At 39.7% G+C, this 20,738-nt stretch overlaps 1 protein-coding gene and 1 non-coding gene across 6 annotated transcripts; one reads left to right on the top strand and one right to left on the bottom strand.

Annotated features, from left to right (window-relative positions):
- Nucleotides 1-1,474: 1,474 nt before the first annotated feature.
- Nucleotides 1,475-1,665, bottom strand: LOC118678054. The gene has a single exon (XR_004974728.1). It is a non-coding gene; the product is annotated as a U2 spliceosomal RNA (small nuclear RNA).
- A 519-nt stretch (nt 1,666-2,184) lies between these two features.
- On the top strand, nt 2,185-17,328 carry SFPQ (splicing factor proline and glutamine rich). Of its 5 annotated transcripts, XM_036352664.1 has the most exons (13): nt 2,186-3,123; nt 3,898-4,086; nt 4,637-4,938; nt 5,038-5,133; nt 5,487-5,683; nt 5,787-5,871; nt 6,315-6,432; nt 6,747-6,795; nt 6,877-6,998; nt 9,660-12,840; nt 15,961-16,008; nt 16,548-16,629; nt 17,239-17,328. In XM_036352664.1, exons 1-10 carry the CDS (start codon nt 2,293-2,295, stop codon nt 9,795-9,797), a joined length of 2,127 nt encoding a protein of 708 aa, XP_036208557.1. In that variant the 5' UTR covers nt 2,186-2,292; the 3' UTR covers nt 9,798-12,840; nt 15,961-16,008; nt 16,548-16,629; nt 17,239-17,328. The 5 variants fall into 5 exon arrangements, with proteins under 5 accessions (XP_036208558.1, XP_036208560.1, XP_036208559.1 ...); XM_036352665.1 differs by lacking the exon at nt 9,660-12,840 and having other exon boundaries at nt 2,185-3,123; XM_036352667.1 differs by lacking the exons at nt 6,747-6,795; nt 9,660-12,840; nt 16,548-16,629; nt 17,239-17,328 and having other exon boundaries at nt 2,185-3,123; nt 15,961-16,010.
- Nucleotides 17,329-20,738: the final 3,410 nt, after the last annotated feature.

The raw sequence follows: 20,738 nt of genomic DNA, 5'->3' as shown, positions 1-20,738 counted from the left end.
AATTTTGGATCTTTTCTTCTGTTATTCTGTCTCATGCTAATTGGATTATTAGCCCAGCTAGAAGAATTTAGAAGGTGGGAGAAAAGTTATTTTTTTGTGCCCCACAGTACAAATCAAGTTGGCTCATGGTTTTCCAGTTGAATGACAATGTTCCTCCCTGATGATTTTTATTTTCTCAAATATGAAAAGGCATTGGTTATATATATGGTGAAGTGATAGAAGAAGTGTAGGAGTTTGAACAGAGAAGGCATGAAATACACTATCTCTGGAAGTGGGAAAGTGAACTTACTAGGGGAATTCAGTAAGAGTGCCAGGGAGAGTCTAATGTCCTCTTTAGACTTGTGGTCACAACTTTAAAGTGAAAGCCGCAGCCTTTGTTAAGGAAGGTAAATTGTTGGGTCCAACTAGAATGGGGTTTTACCAGGTGAGTATAATGGAGGAGGAAAACAAAAGTTGTTTGTGTTTGTAGGCAATCTTTTTTTAAAAATATATATTTTATTGCTTTTTTACAGAGAGAAAGGAAGAGAGATAGTTAGAAACATTGATGAGAGAGAAACATGGATCAGCTGCCGACTGCACACCTCCTACTGGGGATGTGCCCACAACCAACATACATGCCCTTGAGGAGAATCGAACCTGGGACCTTTCAGTCCGCAGGCCGAGGCTCTATCCACTGAGCCAAACCAGTTAGGGCTGTAGGCAATCTTAACTTCTAAACTGTGCAACACAAGTTATGAACAGGAGAATGTGAGAGCCCTGGACGGTGTGGCTCAGTTGGTTGGCGTGTCCTCCCACGCACCAGGAGGTTGCAGGTTTGATCCCGGTTGGAGCAGGAGACAACCCGTCAATGTTTTGCTTCGATCTCTCTCTCTCTTTCTCAAATCAATAATAATAATAATAATAATAAAAAGTTAAAAATGTGAGAGTGAAAAAGTAATACATTTAATGGTCTGGAGCTTTTGATGAAGTCAAAGGATCAGTTATTATGATCAGACAGTAGAGATTCTTTTTTAAAAAATATATTTTATTGATTTCTCTACAGAGAGGAAGGGAAAGGGATAGAGAGTTAGAAACATCGATCAGCTGCCTCCTGCACACCCCCCACTGGGGCTATGCCCGCAACCTAGGTACATGCCCCCGACAGGAATCGAACCTGGGACCCCTGAGTCCGCAGGCCGACGCTCTATCCACTGAGCCAAACCGGCCAGGGCGAGACAGTAGAGATTCTTGAAATAGAAATTTAAAGATGGAATACTTACTGGCAACAACAAACACAATGGTGACCTTTAGAGCAGTTGTGGGGTTGGAGCGGCTGATAAAGGATGGAAGGAAAGGTTGTTGGAGGTGAGGAGATAAAGAATTGACAGAGTATTGGGTGGTCATCCACATAGACGTTGGATGATGAACAGAAAGGTGGAAAGGAAGACAATAAGCCATGAGCTAAAGAGCTAAATTTTGTGTGTGTGTGTGTGTGTGTGTGCGCACCGTTCCCGGAAGTACTGCAATACCGGGTCAATTTGTGGAGTGGACGGAGCAAGCTCCTATTCCATCTCCCTGCTCCAAAAATCCATTTAATATGTTGTCCTCGGATAGAGGACGTATCAGATATTAAACTGACAAGAACAGATACTACACTTGATCTTAGCCAAAAGGCCGGTAAGCGATAAGAGCGAATACTGAGGGAGGAATGACCCACCAAAAGCTCCGTAGATGACAGTAAGATCGCGTGCGAAATCGGTAAGATTTTTCTTATTTCACTGGCCCAACACAAGGTAGAGTAGATTGCAGGCACTTAATTTATGCCTTTGAACCAGAGAACGTTCTTTCAGGGAAAGGATAACAATAGACCGCTTCCGGGGCAATCGAGAAAGAAAAGGGCCCTTATCTTTCCCCTGGAGCTGATAGAGCCCTTACTATTTGCTTTCCTGAGAAAATTGGTCTGGCGAACCCATTCAAATTTCTCCCAGCAAATCACAGTGGCCAACAGCCAACTCCTTTTCCGCTCATTGGCCAGTTGGAAACTTCAGCTACGCACTCCTCCCGCCTCTCACCAAGAAGCCAATAGAAGAGACTAGCACTCGGTAAAATAGTGTCATCAAATACGGCACTTGCAATTGGCTAGCGGAGCTACCGATCAAGGAGTGGGCGGGGCCCTCTCAGCCTGCCTATATAAGACGAGGACAAAGGCGGCACGCAGCCTGTGTCATCCGCCATTTTGTGCGAAGCAAGGTGGCATCCACATTCCCTGAGCGACTTCTCCGCTTCTGCCTCGACCGCCCCTTGACCACAGACATGTCTCGAGATCGGTTCCGGAGTCGCGGCGGTGGCGGTGGCGGCTTCCACCGGCGCGGAGGAGGCGGCGGCCGCGGCGGCCTTCACGACTTCCGCTCGCCGCCGCCCGGCATGGGCCTCAATCAGAACCGCGGACCCCTGGGTCCCGGCCCGGTCCAGGGCGGCCCCAAACCCCCGATCCCGCCGCCGCCTCCACACCAACAGCAGCAGCAGCAGCCGCCGCCGCAGCAGCCGCCCCCACAGCAGCCGCCGCCGCTTCAGCCGCCACATCAGCAGCCGCCGCCGCTTCAGCAGCCGCCTGCACATCAGCAGCCGCCGCCGCCACAGGACTCAGCCAAGCCCGTGGTTCCTCCGGGACCCGGCCCGGCTCCCGGGGTAGGCACCGCCCCGCCGGCCTCGGGCCCGGCGCCGCCCGCCACTCCCCCGACTTCTGGGGCCAGCACGGGGCCAGGCCCTATCCCGACCCCGCCGCCCGCTGTCACCTCGGCGCCCTCCGGGGCGCCCCCGCCGGCGCCTCCGAGCAGCGTGGTCTCCACCCCGCCACCTCAGGCTGGGGGCCCGCCGCCTCCACCCGCCGGGGGCCCGGTGCCCGGGCCTAAGCCGGGCCCAGGACCCGGCGGCCCCAAAGGCGGTAAAATGCCGGGCGGGCCGAAGCCGGGTGGGGGCCCGGGCCTCAGCACTCCAGGCGGCCATCCGAAGCCGCCACACCGAGGAGGCGTCGAGCCCCGCGGAGGACGGCAGCACCACCCGCCCTACCACCAGCAGCACCACCAGGGTCCCCCTCCCGGAGGGCCCGGCGGCCGCACCGAGGAGAAGATCTCCGACTCGGAGGTGAGTGTCTCCGGAGCTACGCGTCCGTTCGCCTAAGATGGCCGCTACCCCCTCTTCGCCCCCCTTCCTTCCCTCCCCCCACCCCCGCCGGCCTCCATTTTGTCGGAGGCCGGAAGGGCGCCTGCGCGCTGCCGGCGGGGGCGGGGCTCTCCGGCGACCGCGGGGTGGGCCGCGTGGTCCTACCGCCCGGCGGCCAGAGCTCGCGGGAGGGGGCCGGCGAGGCGAGGAGCCGCCGGGACGGGATGGGCGGGCCCGGCTACAGCCAGGAGGTCCTGGGAGCCGGAGTAGAGCGGACCGTGAGATGCAGGCGCGCAGAGGTCGTGTCGCTGCTGACGGGATTTTGCTCTTTTTCTTTTTTCATTTACTATTTGACCATTTGAATTTATGTCCGCTACAGTTTTAGCCAGGGACGCTCAGCATATGGAAAGGACGAGGTTGTGGATACAGATGTGGGACGATGAACAGATATAGAGGTGGAGAGGGAGACAGTAAGCCGTGAGCTAATATTGAGGAAGGAATGACCCACCGAAAGGACCTATGTAGCGAGGGCCAAGTGCCCGTTCTCGAGTATTTTGAATGAATCTGGCTGTTTGGTTTAGGATAGCGGTGACATTGGAAATCCCACGAGTATAGTAGGACCTTGCTTTGACTTTAAACGAAAACAGAAGAACCACCCCTTTGGTAAAATCCAGTTTGGTAAAAGCAAAAATTAGCGCGTTTCCGCTGCAGGCACAGGTCAATGGTGTCTGAAAAATTCCCTTTCTTTTCCACTAGGGCTTTAAAGCCAACTTGTCTCTCCTGCGAAGACCCGGGGAGAAAACTTACACTCAGCGTTGTCGGCTGTTTGTTGGGAACCTACCTGCTGATATTACAGAGGAGGAATTCAAAAGACTGTTTGCTAAATATGGAGAACCAGGAGAAGTTTTTATCAACAAAGGCAAAGGATTCGGATTTATTAAGCTCGTGAGTTTGTTGGGTTTTTATGTATAATTAATTATAGGGTCCTCTTTTTTTTTTTGCTACTACAAATGTACTGGTTTTCAAACGAACATGAATCAATTGGTCTTTAAATTTTTTGTCATTCTTGCCGTGGCCGGGTTGCTCCATTGGTTGGAGCGTGATACCAAAAGGTTGTGGGTTCAATCCTAGAGGGGGTGGCATACACAGACAACTGATTGATGCTTCTTTCACATCAGTGTTTTATGCTCTCTTTAACTCTCAAACACACACACACACTCACACACACAAAAAAAAACCCATATCTACAGGTGAGGATGAAAGGATAACAATGTTTTCATCATTCTTGCAGAAAAGATGAAATGTTGTATAGTGTATAATTGTTGGTATCTAAGAATCAAGGGGAGTGGGTGGGGCAAGGCATTTTAACTACTGAGAACCCTGTCAGGGGGGGAGCTGGAGGAAAAATAGGAATGGGGATTAGGCTTATGACTTTCAGAGTAGGCATTAGGCAATTTTTTAGGTCGTTAACATGAGTATGTCTGATAACTTTCAGGAGTCCAGGGCATTGGCTGAAATTGCCAAAGCTGAACTTGATGATACACCCATGAGAGGTAGACAGCTTCGGGTTCGCTTTGCCACACATGCTGCTGCCCTTTCTGTTAGAAATCTTTCACCTTATGTTTCCAATGAACTGTTGGAAGAAGCCTTTAGCCAGTTTGGTCCTATTGAAAGGGCTGTTGTAATTGTGGATGATCGTGGAAGATCTACAGGGAAAGGCATTGTTGAATTTGCTTCTAAACCAGCAGCAAGAAAAGCATTTGAAAGATGCAGTGAAGGCGTTTTCTTACTGACAACGTAAGTTCTTGTGCCTATTTTAATAATTTTTGTTTATTAACTTGTATGAGGAAGTTGTGATATGACTGGAAAATAAGATGCAGCCTTCTTTTGTATTAGAACTCCTCGTCCAGTCATTGTGGAACCACTTGAACAATTGGATGATGAAGATGGGCTTCCTGAAAAACTTGCACAGAAGAATCCAATGTATCAAAAGTAAGATGGATTAAACTTATGGTAGTTTTTTAAGTTTAAGGGAGAACTTGTTCTAGTAATTTTTCAGTTTTGTTTAAAATGTGCAAAATTCTCCTAAATGAATATGCTTAATAAAAGCATTGGGCTCAGAAAGTTTGAGGTTTTGAAACAGTTATTCAAATGCCTAGTTTTTGTTTCTGAAGTATGTATATTTCACAATTTATTCTTGTTCTTACAATATGAACCAAAGTGGTCTTTGCCCCTCGATGTTCCTTACAAGTGATAGGGCAGGGGGAGAGACCAGTGGTTTTAGGGGAGTCAGGTAGTGTTTCTTAATGTGCATCCCAAATTGATTCATCTTTAAATACTGTCAGGGAGAGAGAAACCCCTCCTCGTTTTGCCCAGCATGGCACATTTGAGTATGAATATTCTCAGCGATGGAAGTCCTTGGATGAAATGGAGAAACAGCAAAGGGAACAAGTTGAAAAAAACATGAAAGATGCAAAAGACAAACTGGAAAGTGAAATGGAAGATGCCTATCATGAACATCAGGCAAATCTCTTGCGTCAAGGTAAAAAACTCTGAAGTTTGCTGATGGGATCAATTATCTTTTTTTAAAAAACTTACTGTAATCTCATTAATGTGAATCCAAAACAAAATTTTCCAATGTTCAGATCTGATGCGACGCCAGGAAGAATTAAGACGCATGGAAGAACTTCACAATCAAGAAATGCAGAAACGTAAAGAAATGCAATTAAGGTAAAATTTTGTTAAACTAAGCCTTTTGTTTTTAAAAAATGTTTTTATTGATTTTAGAGAGGGGGAAGGGAAGGGAGACGTTGCTCAACCAACTGATCCACACCGTCCAGGGCCTTTGCTTCTGCATTAACTCTTAGACAAAAGGAAAACCTAAATTTTGCAGTGTAGTCCAATGAAATAGAGTCAGCGTTGGTAAAACATTTAAATTGAAATTGTGTGTACAGTTGTCAGTAAGTACTGTAATACTTATTTTCTTAGCCAGAATGCCCCTAGGGCTATTCTACACTCACTCTCCTGGTCTTTTGTGTGTTTGCCCCAACCTAGTCTTTGTAAAGCTATGAGGCAAACTATTCTCTCTGTTGCTCTATTTTTTTTTTTTTTCAAATTGAGTTTGAAAAGATGTGGATAACACTTTTATTTATATACTTAATGAACATTTCCAGACAAGAAGAGGAACGACGTAGAAGGGAAGAAGAGATGATGATTCGTCAACGTGAGATGGAAGAACAAATGAGACGACAAAGAGAGGAAAGTTATAGCCGAATGGGCTATATGGATCCAGTAAGTAAATTTCTGTTGTAATCTAATTAGAGTAAAATAACATATCATATCCACTTATTTTAAACATGTATTATGATGATATGCCTTTTATCATTTTTTTTTGGTAGGCCAAAGATTCTTTGGGAAGAAGCTTTTAGGTTTTTGAAAATTAAGTCAACGGGTAAATTTTAAAAAATTTTTTCAGAGTCTAGTTTTTTAAATTGCCTTAAATGAACCTTTTTTATTGGTTAGAATCTTTAAGTTTGGGGATTTTTTGTACTTTCAAAAATGGTATGGGTATAGTACAGATACATGAAAGTTTTTTTTTCTTTTAGAGAGAAAGAGACATGAGAATGGGTGGTGGAGGAGCAATGAACATGGGAGGTAAGCATGAAAATAAATTAGCAGTGCCATTAGAGAGCAATATTCTGGTTTAGTTATAACAGGCATTTTTGTTTCCTCTAGATCCCTATGGTTCAGGAGGCCAGAAATTTCCACCATTAGGTGGTGCTGGTGGCATAGGTTATGAAGCTAATCCTGGAGTTCCACCAGCAACCATGACTGGTTCCATGATGGGAAGCGACATGGTAATGTATCCTGTGGGACGTAGTACAAAGGAAATTCTCATTTTCACAACTTGTGTGTGTGTTTTATTTTGTTGTGTTTTTTTTTTTAAAGTAGGTGACTGGACTTCTTTTAGTTTCCCTATCATGTAAATCGTAATATTGAGGGATACTTTGGCAACATAGAAGAACTCAGTGTGTGGTAACCTAAACAGATACGGTTGCCAACGCGAAGTCAGTGCTGTTAGTATGTTGGAGTTATCTTTGGCAATAAGTAGAATTAGGTGCTTTCCATTATATTGCTTGTGTACTTTTGCACTCCATCGCATGGCAAATCCAAATTCTAAACTTTAGAGAATGTACCTAATTATTCTACATCTAAGTGAGCGTAATCAAATGGCAAACTGTTGTTCACTCAGCTGGCATTTGCCATAACTATATGAATTAGACTTGTAGTTTGCAGCTCCTAGGCATGTTTTAGTGATGTGTAGAACTCTGACCTATATTTGGTGTGGCTTCTATCCATGAAAAGGGAATTGTTTAAAGTTTTGACTCGTCGTTTCCCACCTGTTGGGCTGTCTGTAGGTACACCTTCTAAAATAAACTGACATCTGTTTTGCTACAGAGTAGCAACAAAACCAACGATAATTTTAAGCATACTAGTTGTGTGCATTTGATCTGAACCTTCTTGATGCTATCATATTTTAACTGCAGATAGCCTATCCGGATGCTTTAGAACAAGCATGTGAATTGGTCTGAGTGGCTGTGTTTAGGGCTTTACAAATCCTTAGGAGAATTGAATATTGACTTTAGAAATGGGTTTAAGGAAGAATACATTTTCACAACTGAATTAAGTCTGATTAGTTCACCTACAGGATTTTGGCAAAGGAAGGAAGCTGCAGCATGTAACTCACTAATTTCACTTTACAAATAAGGAACATAAGAATTTAGTATGGGAACTCACCTATTTTAAAATCCATTTATGGCTTTTGGGGAATTAGAACCGTAAATGACTGGTTACATTAAATGTAGTGCTATAAGCTTTCTTCAAATAAAATTTTAAAAATAGTGTGGGTAACATTTTCACTTAGGTGCTTCCTAAAAGGCATATTGTAGGTATGTAAACAAATCTGTTAAAAATGTAACTTCACATGATGTTCCCACAGTTAAAATTCTATATTCCATATAACAGGTTTAAAAAAACCTGTGGGTTTAAGATGTAATGATATAATTGTGAAATCCCCAAATTTTCCTTAATAACCTTCATGAAATATATAGTACAGTGTGCTAAAACCCTAAAATTTTTAGGTTTTTGAAAAATACTTTAAAGGATTGAGATTTAGTCTTTTTTTTAATATGTTTTAATTGATTTCAGAGAGGGAGAGAGATAACAGTAGAAACATCAATGATGAGAGAATCATCAATCAGCTGCCTCCTGCACGCAAACCCGGGCATGTGCCCTTGACCAGAATTGAACCTGGGACCCTTCTGTCCGTAGGCTGATGCTCTATCCACTGAGCCAAACCAGCCAGGGCGAGATTTAGTCTTTTCAAGTAGCCCTATAGTATTTTGTAAGAGACATGTTGAAATTACAACATATAGGAACAGTTAAACCCTAATGCCATTTTTGTATTTTGTTTAAATTTTTTTGGGGGGGGGGGTGGTAATACTTAGTAACATCTATTTTAAATGGAATTTGAAAGATAGTTCAGGCTGCTGTGCTTCCATATCTCTAGGGTTTTTCTTTTTGGATACATAGCTTTCTAAGACTGAGAAGTACCTGAAACTAGATGGAATAATAAACTCCTGCTTTATTGCAGTTACTTAAGCATGGTGCTAGGCTGCTTGGGAGATATCCAGACCATGGAATCATAGCTAAGTGCCAGTGGACTTTTCAAAGACCTAAGGGAAAAGTTGGACTGTTAATGGGGGTGGGCTGTATATCCAATTTGCAATAATACAGAATAGTGCTGTAAACATAAGTGTCTCTTGTCATATAGTGATGGCTCCTAAAGGTGGTACACCTGTGAGAATATGGCAACACTTTTTTTTTTAATCAAGTTACTGTGCCGGTAAAATGACTAAATCTATTAGTCTTTTATGCTTTTTTTTTTTGTAGTCTGGTAGCATTTTATTAAAACTTTGAACCTTTTAAGATTTCTGCAACTTAGCAGATGTGTCTTGAGATCTTGAAAAGCACAAGGTTTCTTATGCAGCACATGCCACTAACTGGTGAGTAGGTCCTTTGTCACTTCTTTGAGTGAATTGAATCTGTCTGGTTGGGCTTGCTAGGCTTACTTGGAAATTAATTTTCCTGTTCAGACCTTGAAAGTGAGAAGTTTGCAAGCTTTTCAGTGGTTTATTCTGATGTGAAATTTCTTTAACTCATTTTGGAATGGGTTTTCACATCTACACTAATTCTTAAATTTTTTAGCACTACAGGGAAGATCTATTCTTTGAAACAGGTGTATGAGAATGGCTCAAGTGGGAACATACCACAAGGCATGTATTATCGTAAACTAATTTTCAAATTACCCTTTTTTCCTTTCTATGTTCCCGGTACCTGTGGATCGACTCATTGGTGATTGTATCGACGAACGTTGACTACGGAACCTTCTAAAATATTTACTTAACACACATGGACATCAACTACATATAATGAACTGTTAATTACTGTTCCAATAGCGTACTGAGCGCTTTGGGCAGGGAGGCGCGGGACCTGTGGGTGGACAGGGTCCTAGAGGAATGGGGCCTGGAACTCCAGCAGGATATGGTAGAGGGAGAGAAGAGTATGAAGGCCCAAACAAAAAGCCCCGATTTTAGATGTGATATGTAGGCTCTCATTCTAGTTTGTTTTTGTCTTTTCTTGTTTAGATACCAATCTTTTAAATTCTTGCATTTTAGTAAGAAAGCTACCTTTTTATGGATGTTAGCAGTTTATTGACCTAATATTTGTAAATGGTCTGTTTGGGCAGGTAAAATTATGTAATACAGTGTTTTGAAACAGGATTTTTTCCTTTTTATTTTCCTTTTTTTTAACTGTATAATGTCCCACAAGTTATGGCAGTGTACTTTGTGCCATCGAATTTCCAAAGTGTACTTTTTTTTTTTTTTTTTTTTTTTTTTTTACTGTGCTTCAAATAAATAGATAAAATAGTTAAAATATTGATCTTCAATTTTGCCATTCATGCTTCCATGCACATTAGGCTAGGTATTCCACTTTGAAAGCATGAGAGTGTTGAGACCTTCAAATGGCATGTGCCATTTCTGGGAAATGTATTTGTAGGCTAAGTATTGCTTTTTACAAATAAGTACCCCTTTGTTTTAAAAAGAAGAAATACATACTGAAGTAGATTCGTGATTTGATTTGTTTGGCATTATAGGAAGCAAGCGGTGCTAAGTACTTTTAAATGGTTATATAAGTAAAACAACTGTAAATCTTCATTCAGGAATATGTATTAAGATTATGGAATTGGGTGTATGACTATTGGTAGGGGGAGAAAGTGGGCATGACTAAATGGATCTTTTATGGCCCTATGAGTTATCCTTTTCTTGAAAGCTTCTGGAGAAAAAGTGGAAAGATCATTTTGTTGCATTCCTCCGTTCTTGTTTTTAAAAGAATAAGTCCCAAGCCCTACAACTGGCTTGTATTGAACTTTCACATTTGAATTAAAGATTATTAAACATGAAGTCTTTTCATGTATTACTTTAAGCGATTTATAAAGATGGGGTTTAGTCTGAAAATTTCAACTTGAAAGTAAGAAGTATAGTAACCATAAACGAGGTGTAGTTATATATACATTTGTACTCTGAACCTTTTATATCTCCTTTTGTTACTTCATTGGGCAAAAACTATAGGACCATAAATCTACTTGCTCTCTTTTCAAAGAATTAGTGGTGACTGTTGACATGTAGGGTTGCAGATAGGCATTCATTCTTAATTGTAAAATATTTGTTAATCTGTTTTTCCATAGTTCCCTTTTGATGCAGCACTAAATCTGGAGAGAGTTGCTTATGCTACACAGTGCAAATATAAATGTCCCTCCCACCATAAAGCTTTGGAGTGTTTCGATGGTGTTGTCAGTTTATTGTCAACTTCATTGAATCTCCTTCCATTAGAATGAGGTATTTTGACTTAATATTAAAGCACATTGTTACTGTTGTCTGTTAGTACAACAGTGGGAATCTGTTTTCCCAGTGTATCTATGTTAGCAGAGGGAACAGCTTCCTAAAAGTAGGTAAAATAATTCAATGGCTTGGCTTTGTTCTTAGTTATGGTTCCATTCAAATTTGTACATTGTAGAACTCTTTACTATGGAATGTGTCTTCCTCCTTTTCACCTCTGTTCTTGGTGCTAATTGGCAAAAGTAAAATTTTAACAAATGCTGAAGTTTAGTATTGTGCCTGAGTACAAAGGGAAACCTATTGTTGAAATAATTGAGCACCTTCTGCCTGGGAAACTGGATAATACTAAAAGTAAAACACTAGTGGAGTATAAAGGCATGTCACCCAATTCTGGTTGTGTGACTGACAGGTACATGATGTGTTAATTAAGGAAACCTCATTAGAAAATGTTCATTATTTCTATTCACCAAGACACCTGGAAATGGGTGGTAGTTCTACCATAATTATATTAATGAGGAAGTTTTGTCCCCAGTTAAGGTATGAATTGGTGCTATATATGAGATTTTTCTGTACGGAAACAAGGATCTTGATTTGAAAGAAGTCCATTATAATTTGATTGGATTGTGTAGTAGGGACTCAACTAATGATAAAATAAGGGGTGTTCATGGGACACCCGTGGAGGGTGAACTTGTATGTGTGTGGGCGGGGGCTGGTGGGGAAATGGGATAATCTGCCTATAAAATTAATGTTTCAGTTTATTTTTCAGATTACATGCCTTTCTTTATAAGGGATGCTGGCACAGACCCCTAAAATAAGCTTTTGGTAGTACTGTACCTTTGAAGAGTGGTGAAGGATGCTCATGGATAATCTGCTGAAAGTTGTGGTTTTGATAGCCTTACTGAGGGCTGTAGAATTGCTAAATGTTGTTTAGCAAATAATCTTGCTCAGTTTCAACTAAGTTTTTTTACTTTTATCACTGAAATAGCAGTGTACCAAGGGTTGTAAGGTACTCAAATAGACTTTCTGTAAGTCTTGTATATGATAGTTTTTAGCCTAATGGGAATTTAAGTCATCTTAAAAAAAAAGTTGCCTAAAAGCTGATGTGAAACTTGGGATGGGAGAGGGAAGGTAGTAGTTTCAAAGTATTTAGCCATTTTTCTCATTTGAAGAAATCACCTGCCCCCATTTTCCCCTTCTCCATTCTCATAATTTTGTTTTTAAGAGGAACACTGATCATTTTAAAACTTAGTAGTCCAAATCGTTAACCGCATTCTCTAAGAGACCCCTGTATATTTTAATAGGTATCTCAAGCTTTTAACCCATTGGCTCACATTTAGTGAAATCACAATCCTTCTTTGTTTAGAACACTAATTGAACTCATTAACAAGTTCTATAAACCCTACCACTCTTTATGTAGATATACCACTATTATAAACATTATAATTTGGGAAATTGTAATGTTACGCCTGTGCAATTTTTATAAGTGGCATATTATGGCAGATAAAACTTAGATACTTGGCTTTTCTTGGGCAAGCCACTAAGTTTTGGTAGAATGTTTTCTGGTGTTCTTGGACTGCAATTATGCACTATTAAAGTAGTGGCCTGCTACATAACTGCATTTAGCCAGCATTTCTGCAGTGCGTAACTGTGAGGAACGTAGTACCGCAAATGGCAATGGACATTAGGACCCGGATGTAGTATTCCTGCTTGCTCCAAGATTCTCATTGCCGACTGCATACAGGTAGGTAACAAGCAATATAATCTAACTTGGTGACTTGCTATGTACTTTTATTCCGTGGGCATTCTGACATCACACTTCTGACAATGAAATAACAGTGCAGCACCTAACACTTGTATGGTAAAGCTAGCTTATCAAAAGTGCGTGGGTTTGGGCTTAGAGCTGTAATTTGTCAGGCAGAATTCAGTGCTGTTGCAGTTCTCAGATAAAAAGTGCAAACTTGATTCCTTGGTATATCTGATTTAGTTGTGTGGTTTCCTTTAGTTGCATTGTAACTGAAGATAACACGGAACATATCAGTGGTGTGGGGGAAAGGGAACCAAACCATACTTGGGAGGTAGAGTGCTTTTTTAGCCTCTTGATATGGACTGTATAGCATGTGATAATTAGTCTCTGTTGTAGCAACTGACCTGCCCATAGGTCAGCAATATCAATAATTCAGAATGCAATCTTGGTAATTATTCTGCAGGATGAGTGAATTAACACTATAAGTACAGGGTGGTGTTTTTTTTTTGTAATGTGATTTAATAAATTTTTTCAAATGAGCTCCATGGAAACATCTTTACTAACTTGGGCTTAGATGGGAATCTAATGTGAATAGTTCAAATTACATGATTTTACTAAGTATGTCTATATTCTAAACCTGGGGAAAATTGGTGTGGCACATTGACTTGCCTACAGTTGGATACATGGTGGGAATCATTTCCCAATCATAAGACTTCGTCGTATTCTGTAGGATAACTGCAAATATTCAGAGTAGGTTTTTGAATTTGGTTACCTTAGCTTTAGGTATATGATGTTATAATTCAAGATTTTAATTACCAAAAAAAGGTCTTAACCACCTTATTTTGTTGCTTAGTACTTAAGCTTTGCATCGACTATTATTCCAGACCTCAACTGAACTTTGTTCTCTGAACTGGTTTTTAGCTAGTGTGCATGAGAAACATCTTTCATATATAATGCTTTCTGCTCTGTAACTGGAAGGTTTGAGGTTTATTTTGCATAAATGTGTGAAAACTCTTCGTGGATATGAGAATTTTCTTCCATTATATCAAGAAAAATGGCTTGCTCTTTAGCAAGCAATTCACAAGGTGGGGACAAATTTGTACTGTGATGCATAGACCATTCAAGCAAATAACTTCTGACTCTCCTGCTAGATGAAAGAACAAATGGTGATTAGTTTAGCTCTCTACATGAATAATATAATGCAAAGCAAACACAGTGCTTAGGTATTAGTGACAAGAGTGTCTCTAAGTTGGCATATAATCCCGATGGAGTTTTCCTGTGGCATGATCCATTAAATCGGTGGCCAGCACTTGCTGCCGTGATTTTAGGGATTGAGTGTTTAAAAGCTCAGGTTTATTTCTTAACCAATAACAATTTTGAGAGAATGTGCTTGTTGTAATAATGGACTTCAGGAACATCATTGGGGTGGGGGGTTAACTTTGCTTCATTCTTGCTTCTTTTAAGACGAATAGGTCTTTGCACTTTCAAATGAGAAACTTGTGACTTAAGTCGATTCTTATTAGTTTGGATTTGTACATAGCTATAATTTGTAAATCTTAGTGCAGAGGGTCTTAAAAAATCCACTCAGTCAAAAATCTGGGAATAAATGGGTTTCAGTAATAACACTACTGAGGTGCTTGCATTGTATTTCATAAGCCTTGTTACAAATCAAAATTACTCTTTTTAATGAGAATGGTCTGATGTTCAGAGGTGTGATGCCAGAATGCATTTTCGTACTGTTAGGCCCTTGGAACAGATACAGGTGCTTTCTGAAAGATGAAAGAAATGCAATGGGTGCTTTTCACACAAGGTTGCAAAACCTACAAAGACTGTATAATAGTCTCACCCCCAATAGAGATAGATGCGTGTGACTAGTTTTGGACTTTTAACCTTAATGGGGGTTGCATGTCTCCTATTGTTAATCATTGTCAGCTGCAGTGACACGATCCCCAGTCCTGCATTTACTGTCCTTCCCTTAATGATTTGTGGACAGGTTTTAGAGAGCCAGGATGTTTGTTCTGGGCCTTTATTTGGTTTGGGCTTTAGCTGATAATGTTTCAGTGCTCTTGTCAGCGAGTGCAGTTTTCAAATGGCCTATTAGGGAAAGAACTCCGAGGATTTGACTGCTCCTAATAATCATCTGTCATTGCTGCTAGATAATGATTGGCAATTTTTAAGACTCAACTGTGGAAATCTCACAGTTGTTGGTAAACCATCAACCATAAAAATGTTGCTTTTGAACACCAGTGCTGAAAAGATTTTATTCAGAGGTTGAAAAGGGCGGGCTGGTTGCAGCATAGGATAATCTGGAGAATGGGAAGAATGCAAAAGATATAGTATCCCTTATGGATGGTAAATGTGCAACAGGGAACTATCAAATGCCCTTGGCAGTAACTGATAATCAGGGAAGAAGAAAAACCTAGAATTTGAATTAAGGCTGATCTGTCCAGTTTTTGTGCAGTGGCCCTGCAGGTATATATAATGAAGGTGAATGTCTTCTCCCTCAGAAAAAAACAAAACCCTCAGGTTCCTTGCTGTCCCAATAAGGCAAGCTCTTCCCTGCCCTAACTTAAAACTCAGTGAGGACTTAGGGGAAAGAACGAGGCAAATACATAGGATTGCAGGATAACAACTGCATTGTGTACTGTGGAACGGGGAGGGTACTCTTGGAGGACTTCTGCTGAAGGTGGTCAGTCCACCTGAGAATGGAAAACATACTTGAATGGGGAGCAGGGTATGTGCTTTTATGAAAAGAGAACCGATGTTAAAATTCATTTGGTAAGGTAGACGTTGTCACATACCTTCACATAAGGGATAGTATATTTTGGATTGCAGTCAAACTTGTGCTCAGACTGGTGAAAATAAATAGTAGTTAGACTTTTGTATTTTAAAGAAGATACAGTTTTCATTCTGATTCAGGTGTCTATTTTATTTATGTGAGAATAATTTTAGATTCCCCCTTCTACCCCCCATGAAGTTTCTTCCTATTTTTTTATGCTGTAACTTGCCCCCAATCTTGGTCTCTGGAATTTTACTCTTTAAAATTTTGACGTTAACTAGCATTTTCAAACCTTATGCCCTTGTCTTTTATATTAACTTTTTCTTATTATTCTTTAGGTACGAATGATTGATGTTGGCTGATACTGGAGTGCTCATTAGCCTGAAGTAAGTATCCTTAGAACTCTTAACCTTAGCAGTAGAGGTCTTTTGGATTAGATTTAATGGTTAAATTTGATTTAGCCAGATAGGGTTAAACATGTTTGATTTTTAAGATGTTTGTCTCACCTAAGATAATATTTCTCTTTCTGTTTTTGAAAATAGGTATGTATGTGAGAGAGTTGAAAGATGGGGAATATTACCAAAGTGTTAAATAGTATAATTGAGAAGGTACATGGTTATGTAGAGAAAACAATCAAGAGCAGAAAAGAGGGCTTGAATTTAGTGGAGAAATGCTGTTATCTAGTAAATAGTAGAGTAACTACTGTCTATCTAGTCCTTGACAATAGGCAAAATTTCGTATGTACAGGTGAAAGAAATTTAGAGTATGACTGTGGTGTAGACCAGATCTTTTCTAAGCAATAACATAGCTAAATAAAACAACCATTGATTGGAACCCAAACATAAAAAAACACAGTTTATATATTAAGAATGTAATATGCTGAGCATGTTACTTTATTTTAATAAAATTGCATTTTTAATAATAGGTGGATAATTGTTCTCAAGATGTCAAAGCATAAGCCAACCAAGAGAGAAAGCCAAAACTTACAAGACAGAGGAAGTATCAAGGTACCTTAAGCAATCTTACTGTTAACTGCCTTCAGAAAAAAGGACGCTTGGGTGGTACAAAAATAATTGTGTGTGAATATGTCATTTTAATTTCTTCTACATTAAAATTTTCTTAAACAAGTAAATATTTAAGTATTGTAAAAACAGCTTTCTGAGGTTGTAGGCTTTCTTGGTTTGGCTGAAGCCTCAGAAAAATGGACTTCAGTTTTCAATTAAAAAGTGTATATATATGTATAGTATATGTGTATGTATTTACCTAACTCTGCTGTCTAGATAGAAAGCAGTCATAGACAGTGTATAAACAAATGGACATGGCTGTGTCCAATAAAATTATTTTATAAAAAGATGGCTGTGTATAGTAGCTTACTAACTTCTCATAAATTGCATGTATAGATAGATATCACTCAGTTTTAAAAGGCCCTTATAATCAGTATGAAATCTAAACAATCTACATCTTAAATAAGCTTTATATATTAGACGATTAAATACTTTTGATACCACATTCCATTAATATTTCCTTGTTATTAGGAAGTTTACTTGGTTGGTATTAACAAACTTGATAACTGATTTTTACATCTTTGGGAAGTAATTGTTTCCTTTTATTGGCAGGATTCGGTGAACTGTGTCCAGGAAACCAGTGAAGAAGAGGGCAAAGAGGAATGAACAACCTAATTGTTAATAAAGACATCTTAAAAATAAGATTGTCCTTTTATTCTGTTTTTAAGTGGGACTCTTTAATTTTCTAGAATTTTCCTATGTCATCAGCTTGTTTCTAGGTGATGTAAAGAGGTTACATATTCTAGACCAGTAATGGCGAACCTGTGACACACGTGTCAGGTGACACGCGAACTCATTTTTTTTGGTTGATTTTTCTTTGTAAATGGCATTTAAATATATAAAATAAATATCAAAAATATAAATCTTTGTTTTACTATGGTTGCAAATATCAAAAAAATTTCTATATGTGACACGGCACCAGAGTTAAGTTAGGGTTTTTCAAAATGCTGACACGGCGAGCTCAAAAGGTTCGCCATCACTGTTCTAGACATAGAACAGATTATATATAATTCAGGACTGTTTCTTGAGACTTTTTTGGCAGAAGCTCCTTCAACCTTTTAATCAATCAATTAGATGGTACTTATGTCCTAACCAACTTGATTTGGACATCAGGATATTTTACTTTTTAATACTCACCCAAGGACGTGCTGAGAGAGAACATCAATTGGTTGCCCTCTGTGCCCTGACCAGAATTGAACCACAGCCTTTTGGTGGACAGGACAACGCTCCTACAAACTACATATTTTAATTTGTGTGTGTGTGTGTGTGTGTGTGTGTTTGCTTTTTGTTTTGTTTTTAGTGAGAAATGATTTGTTGTGTGTTCCCTGACCCTGGTTCCATCCTGCAACGTTGGTGTACTGGGGTGAGATTAACCACCTATCAGATGTTTTTTTTAGACCATATTTTCAAATCAGGGTTCAAAGTCAACAAAATTGAGAACTCTTCCTAGTTATACCATGTAATTAGAAGATGTGAAAGACAGTTACATGTTTCATAGTATAGACACATGTTAATTTTGGTAAGCTTTTAGACATAAGGAGTCTTCAGGAGAAAATTAGTAATAGATCCTTAGTACTGAAGGGACTGGGAGACCATTTAGCTTTAACAAGTTACTTAACCTTAAGTATTAAATCCCTGCCCTAGCAGCGTTATATTTTGATTAGTAGTTGGTATTTTAAAACTTGGCACAATGTCTGGCATAAGTATGAAAACATGGTGGAGGGAAACCAAGATTAAAGCACAGAACTTTAACATGGTAAAGCCCATAAGATTTTAACACTTGATACATGGGGTCATGTAATGTATTGCACCAAAATGGGTTGAATTCTAAATGCATGAGGTAAGAGGGAATATGGCAATTAAGTGTGGATGACTTGGAAGAAATTGTGAAGATTTGTGGATTGAAAGAATACGGGCAGTATTCTGAACATTTACAGATTCAACATGATCCTAGCTGACTTCATGAAATTGATAAACTGATCCTAAGATTCGTATGGCCTCTACCACACTGAAAAAAGTGGTTCAGATATCCAAATGTAGCAATGAAAACAGGTACTTGGTGGGGATGGGTGGGTACATCATGATCCTGAGTTTGGCAAAGGATTCTTAGTTAAGATAACATTTCTGGAGACTTCTATCAGTAAAGAACAATTAAAACCCCAATTAAAAAATAGGCCAAGGGTTTGAGTGGAAATATTTTAAAAAGATGCTTGACATCAGTCAATAGGGAAATGCAAATCAAACCATAAGATGGCAAATTCAAAAAAAAAGCTATAAAGTGAAAGGTCGGAGGATCTAACGTAACAAGTTAATAGTGCATTATAGAATTGAAACTTGCCAAGAGAATTTGTTCTCAGAAGTGAGGTGGTGGAAGCTTTTGCAATTTATATTTACAGCCATGTGATTTGGTTTCAGCCAATAGGTTACATACACAATGGTCTCATAAGATTAATGGAGCTGGCCCTGACTGCTTTGGCTCAGTGGATAGAGCATCAGCCTGCGGACTGAGGGGTGCTGGGTTTGATTCCAGTCAAGAGCATGTACTTTGGTTGCGGGCACATTCCCAGTAGGGGGTGTGCAGGAGGCAACTGATGGATGTTTCTAACTTTCTATCCCTCTCCCTCTCTGTAAAAAATCAAACTACATTTAATAAAAAAGATTAATGGAGCTGAAAAATTCCTTATTTAGTGACAAAGGTGTGCCACATATTACATCTGGTGATGGTGCTATAAGCAAACCTGTGCTGCAGTTTGTGTAATAGTATAGCACATACAATTAGGTACATTACATAATACTTGGTAAAAGTATTTACTTTTGTTAGAGTGTACTCTTTCTAAAAAAAAAAAAAAAAAAAAAAAGCTTGCTGTCAAATATGCGATGTTATACAAGGAGCAACCTCATCTTGTGTTTACTGCATCTTAAATGCATCCTTTTTTTTCTTGTGCTTGGTTTAATCTCATTTTGTAGTTATATACTGTGTAAGCTTATAGTACTTTGATGTTTGCACAACCATGGAATCACCTAACAACACATTTCTAAGAATGTGTCCCTGTCATTAAACAGCACATGGCTATCAAATCACAATGTACACTTTAAGTATCTTAACAGTTTTGTCAATTAAACTTAAGTAAATCTGGGTAGGGGGAGAAGATATCCCTTCAACACCCACTATCATATCTAGAATAAAGTCAAGTGTTGGGAAGGGTGTGGAGAAACGAATCCTCGCACTACTGATGGCAATTTAAAATGGTGTCAGCCAGCTTAAAAAACAGTCCGGTAGTTGCTCAAACCATTACCCTATACCAGCCGTGGGCAAACTACGGCCCTCGGGCTGGATCCGGCCCGTTTGAAATGAATAAAACTAAAAAAAAGACCGTACCCTTTTATGTAATGATGTTTACTTTGAATTTATATTAGTTCACACAAACACTCCATCCATGCTTTTGTTCCGGCGCTCTGGTCCAGTTTAAGAACCCATTGTGGCCCTCGAGTCAAAAAGTTTGCCCACCCCTGCATACCTTATGTATGACTCAGCAATTCTAACACCTGAAACAAAAATATGTGAATGTTTAGCATAATAGTGAAAAGGTGGGAACAACTCAAATGTCCATGAACTGATAAATGGGTAAGCAAATTACTGGTACATATCCAAACAATGGAATATTAGCCATAAAAAGGGATGAAATGGTGATATATGCTACAACATAGATGAATCCAGTCACAAAAGATCACATAGATGACTCTACTTATAAAATGGTCAAAATGGGAAAATCTATAGTAGATTAATGGTTGTTTATGATGGGATCAGAGTTGAGGAAGGGGAGTATAATGGAGAATAGGGGTGTGATTGCTGAAGGATACAGGTTCTTTCTGAGGTAATGAAAATAAAATTAGTGGTGACATATACATATCTGAATATACTAAAAACATATATTTTGGATAAATTGTATGTTATGTGAATTTCATTTTTTTTAAAAAGATCTTGGGACTTGTATAATTACGAGGCCAGAACAGAAGTCAGATCATGGAAACCCTCTAGGCCATGTTAGGAT

Source organism: Myotis myotis, unplaced genomic scaffold (assembly GCF_014108235.1).
Source record: "Myotis myotis isolate mMyoMyo1 unplaced genomic scaffold, mMyoMyo1.p scaffold_m19_p_2, whole genome shotgun sequence".
In the NCBI taxonomy this organism is placed as follows: Eukaryota; Metazoa; Chordata; class Mammalia; order Chiroptera; family Vespertilionidae; genus Myotis; species Myotis myotis.
Note: the sequence above shows the minus strand (reverse complement) of the source record. Positions and strands in the feature narration are given on the sequence as shown.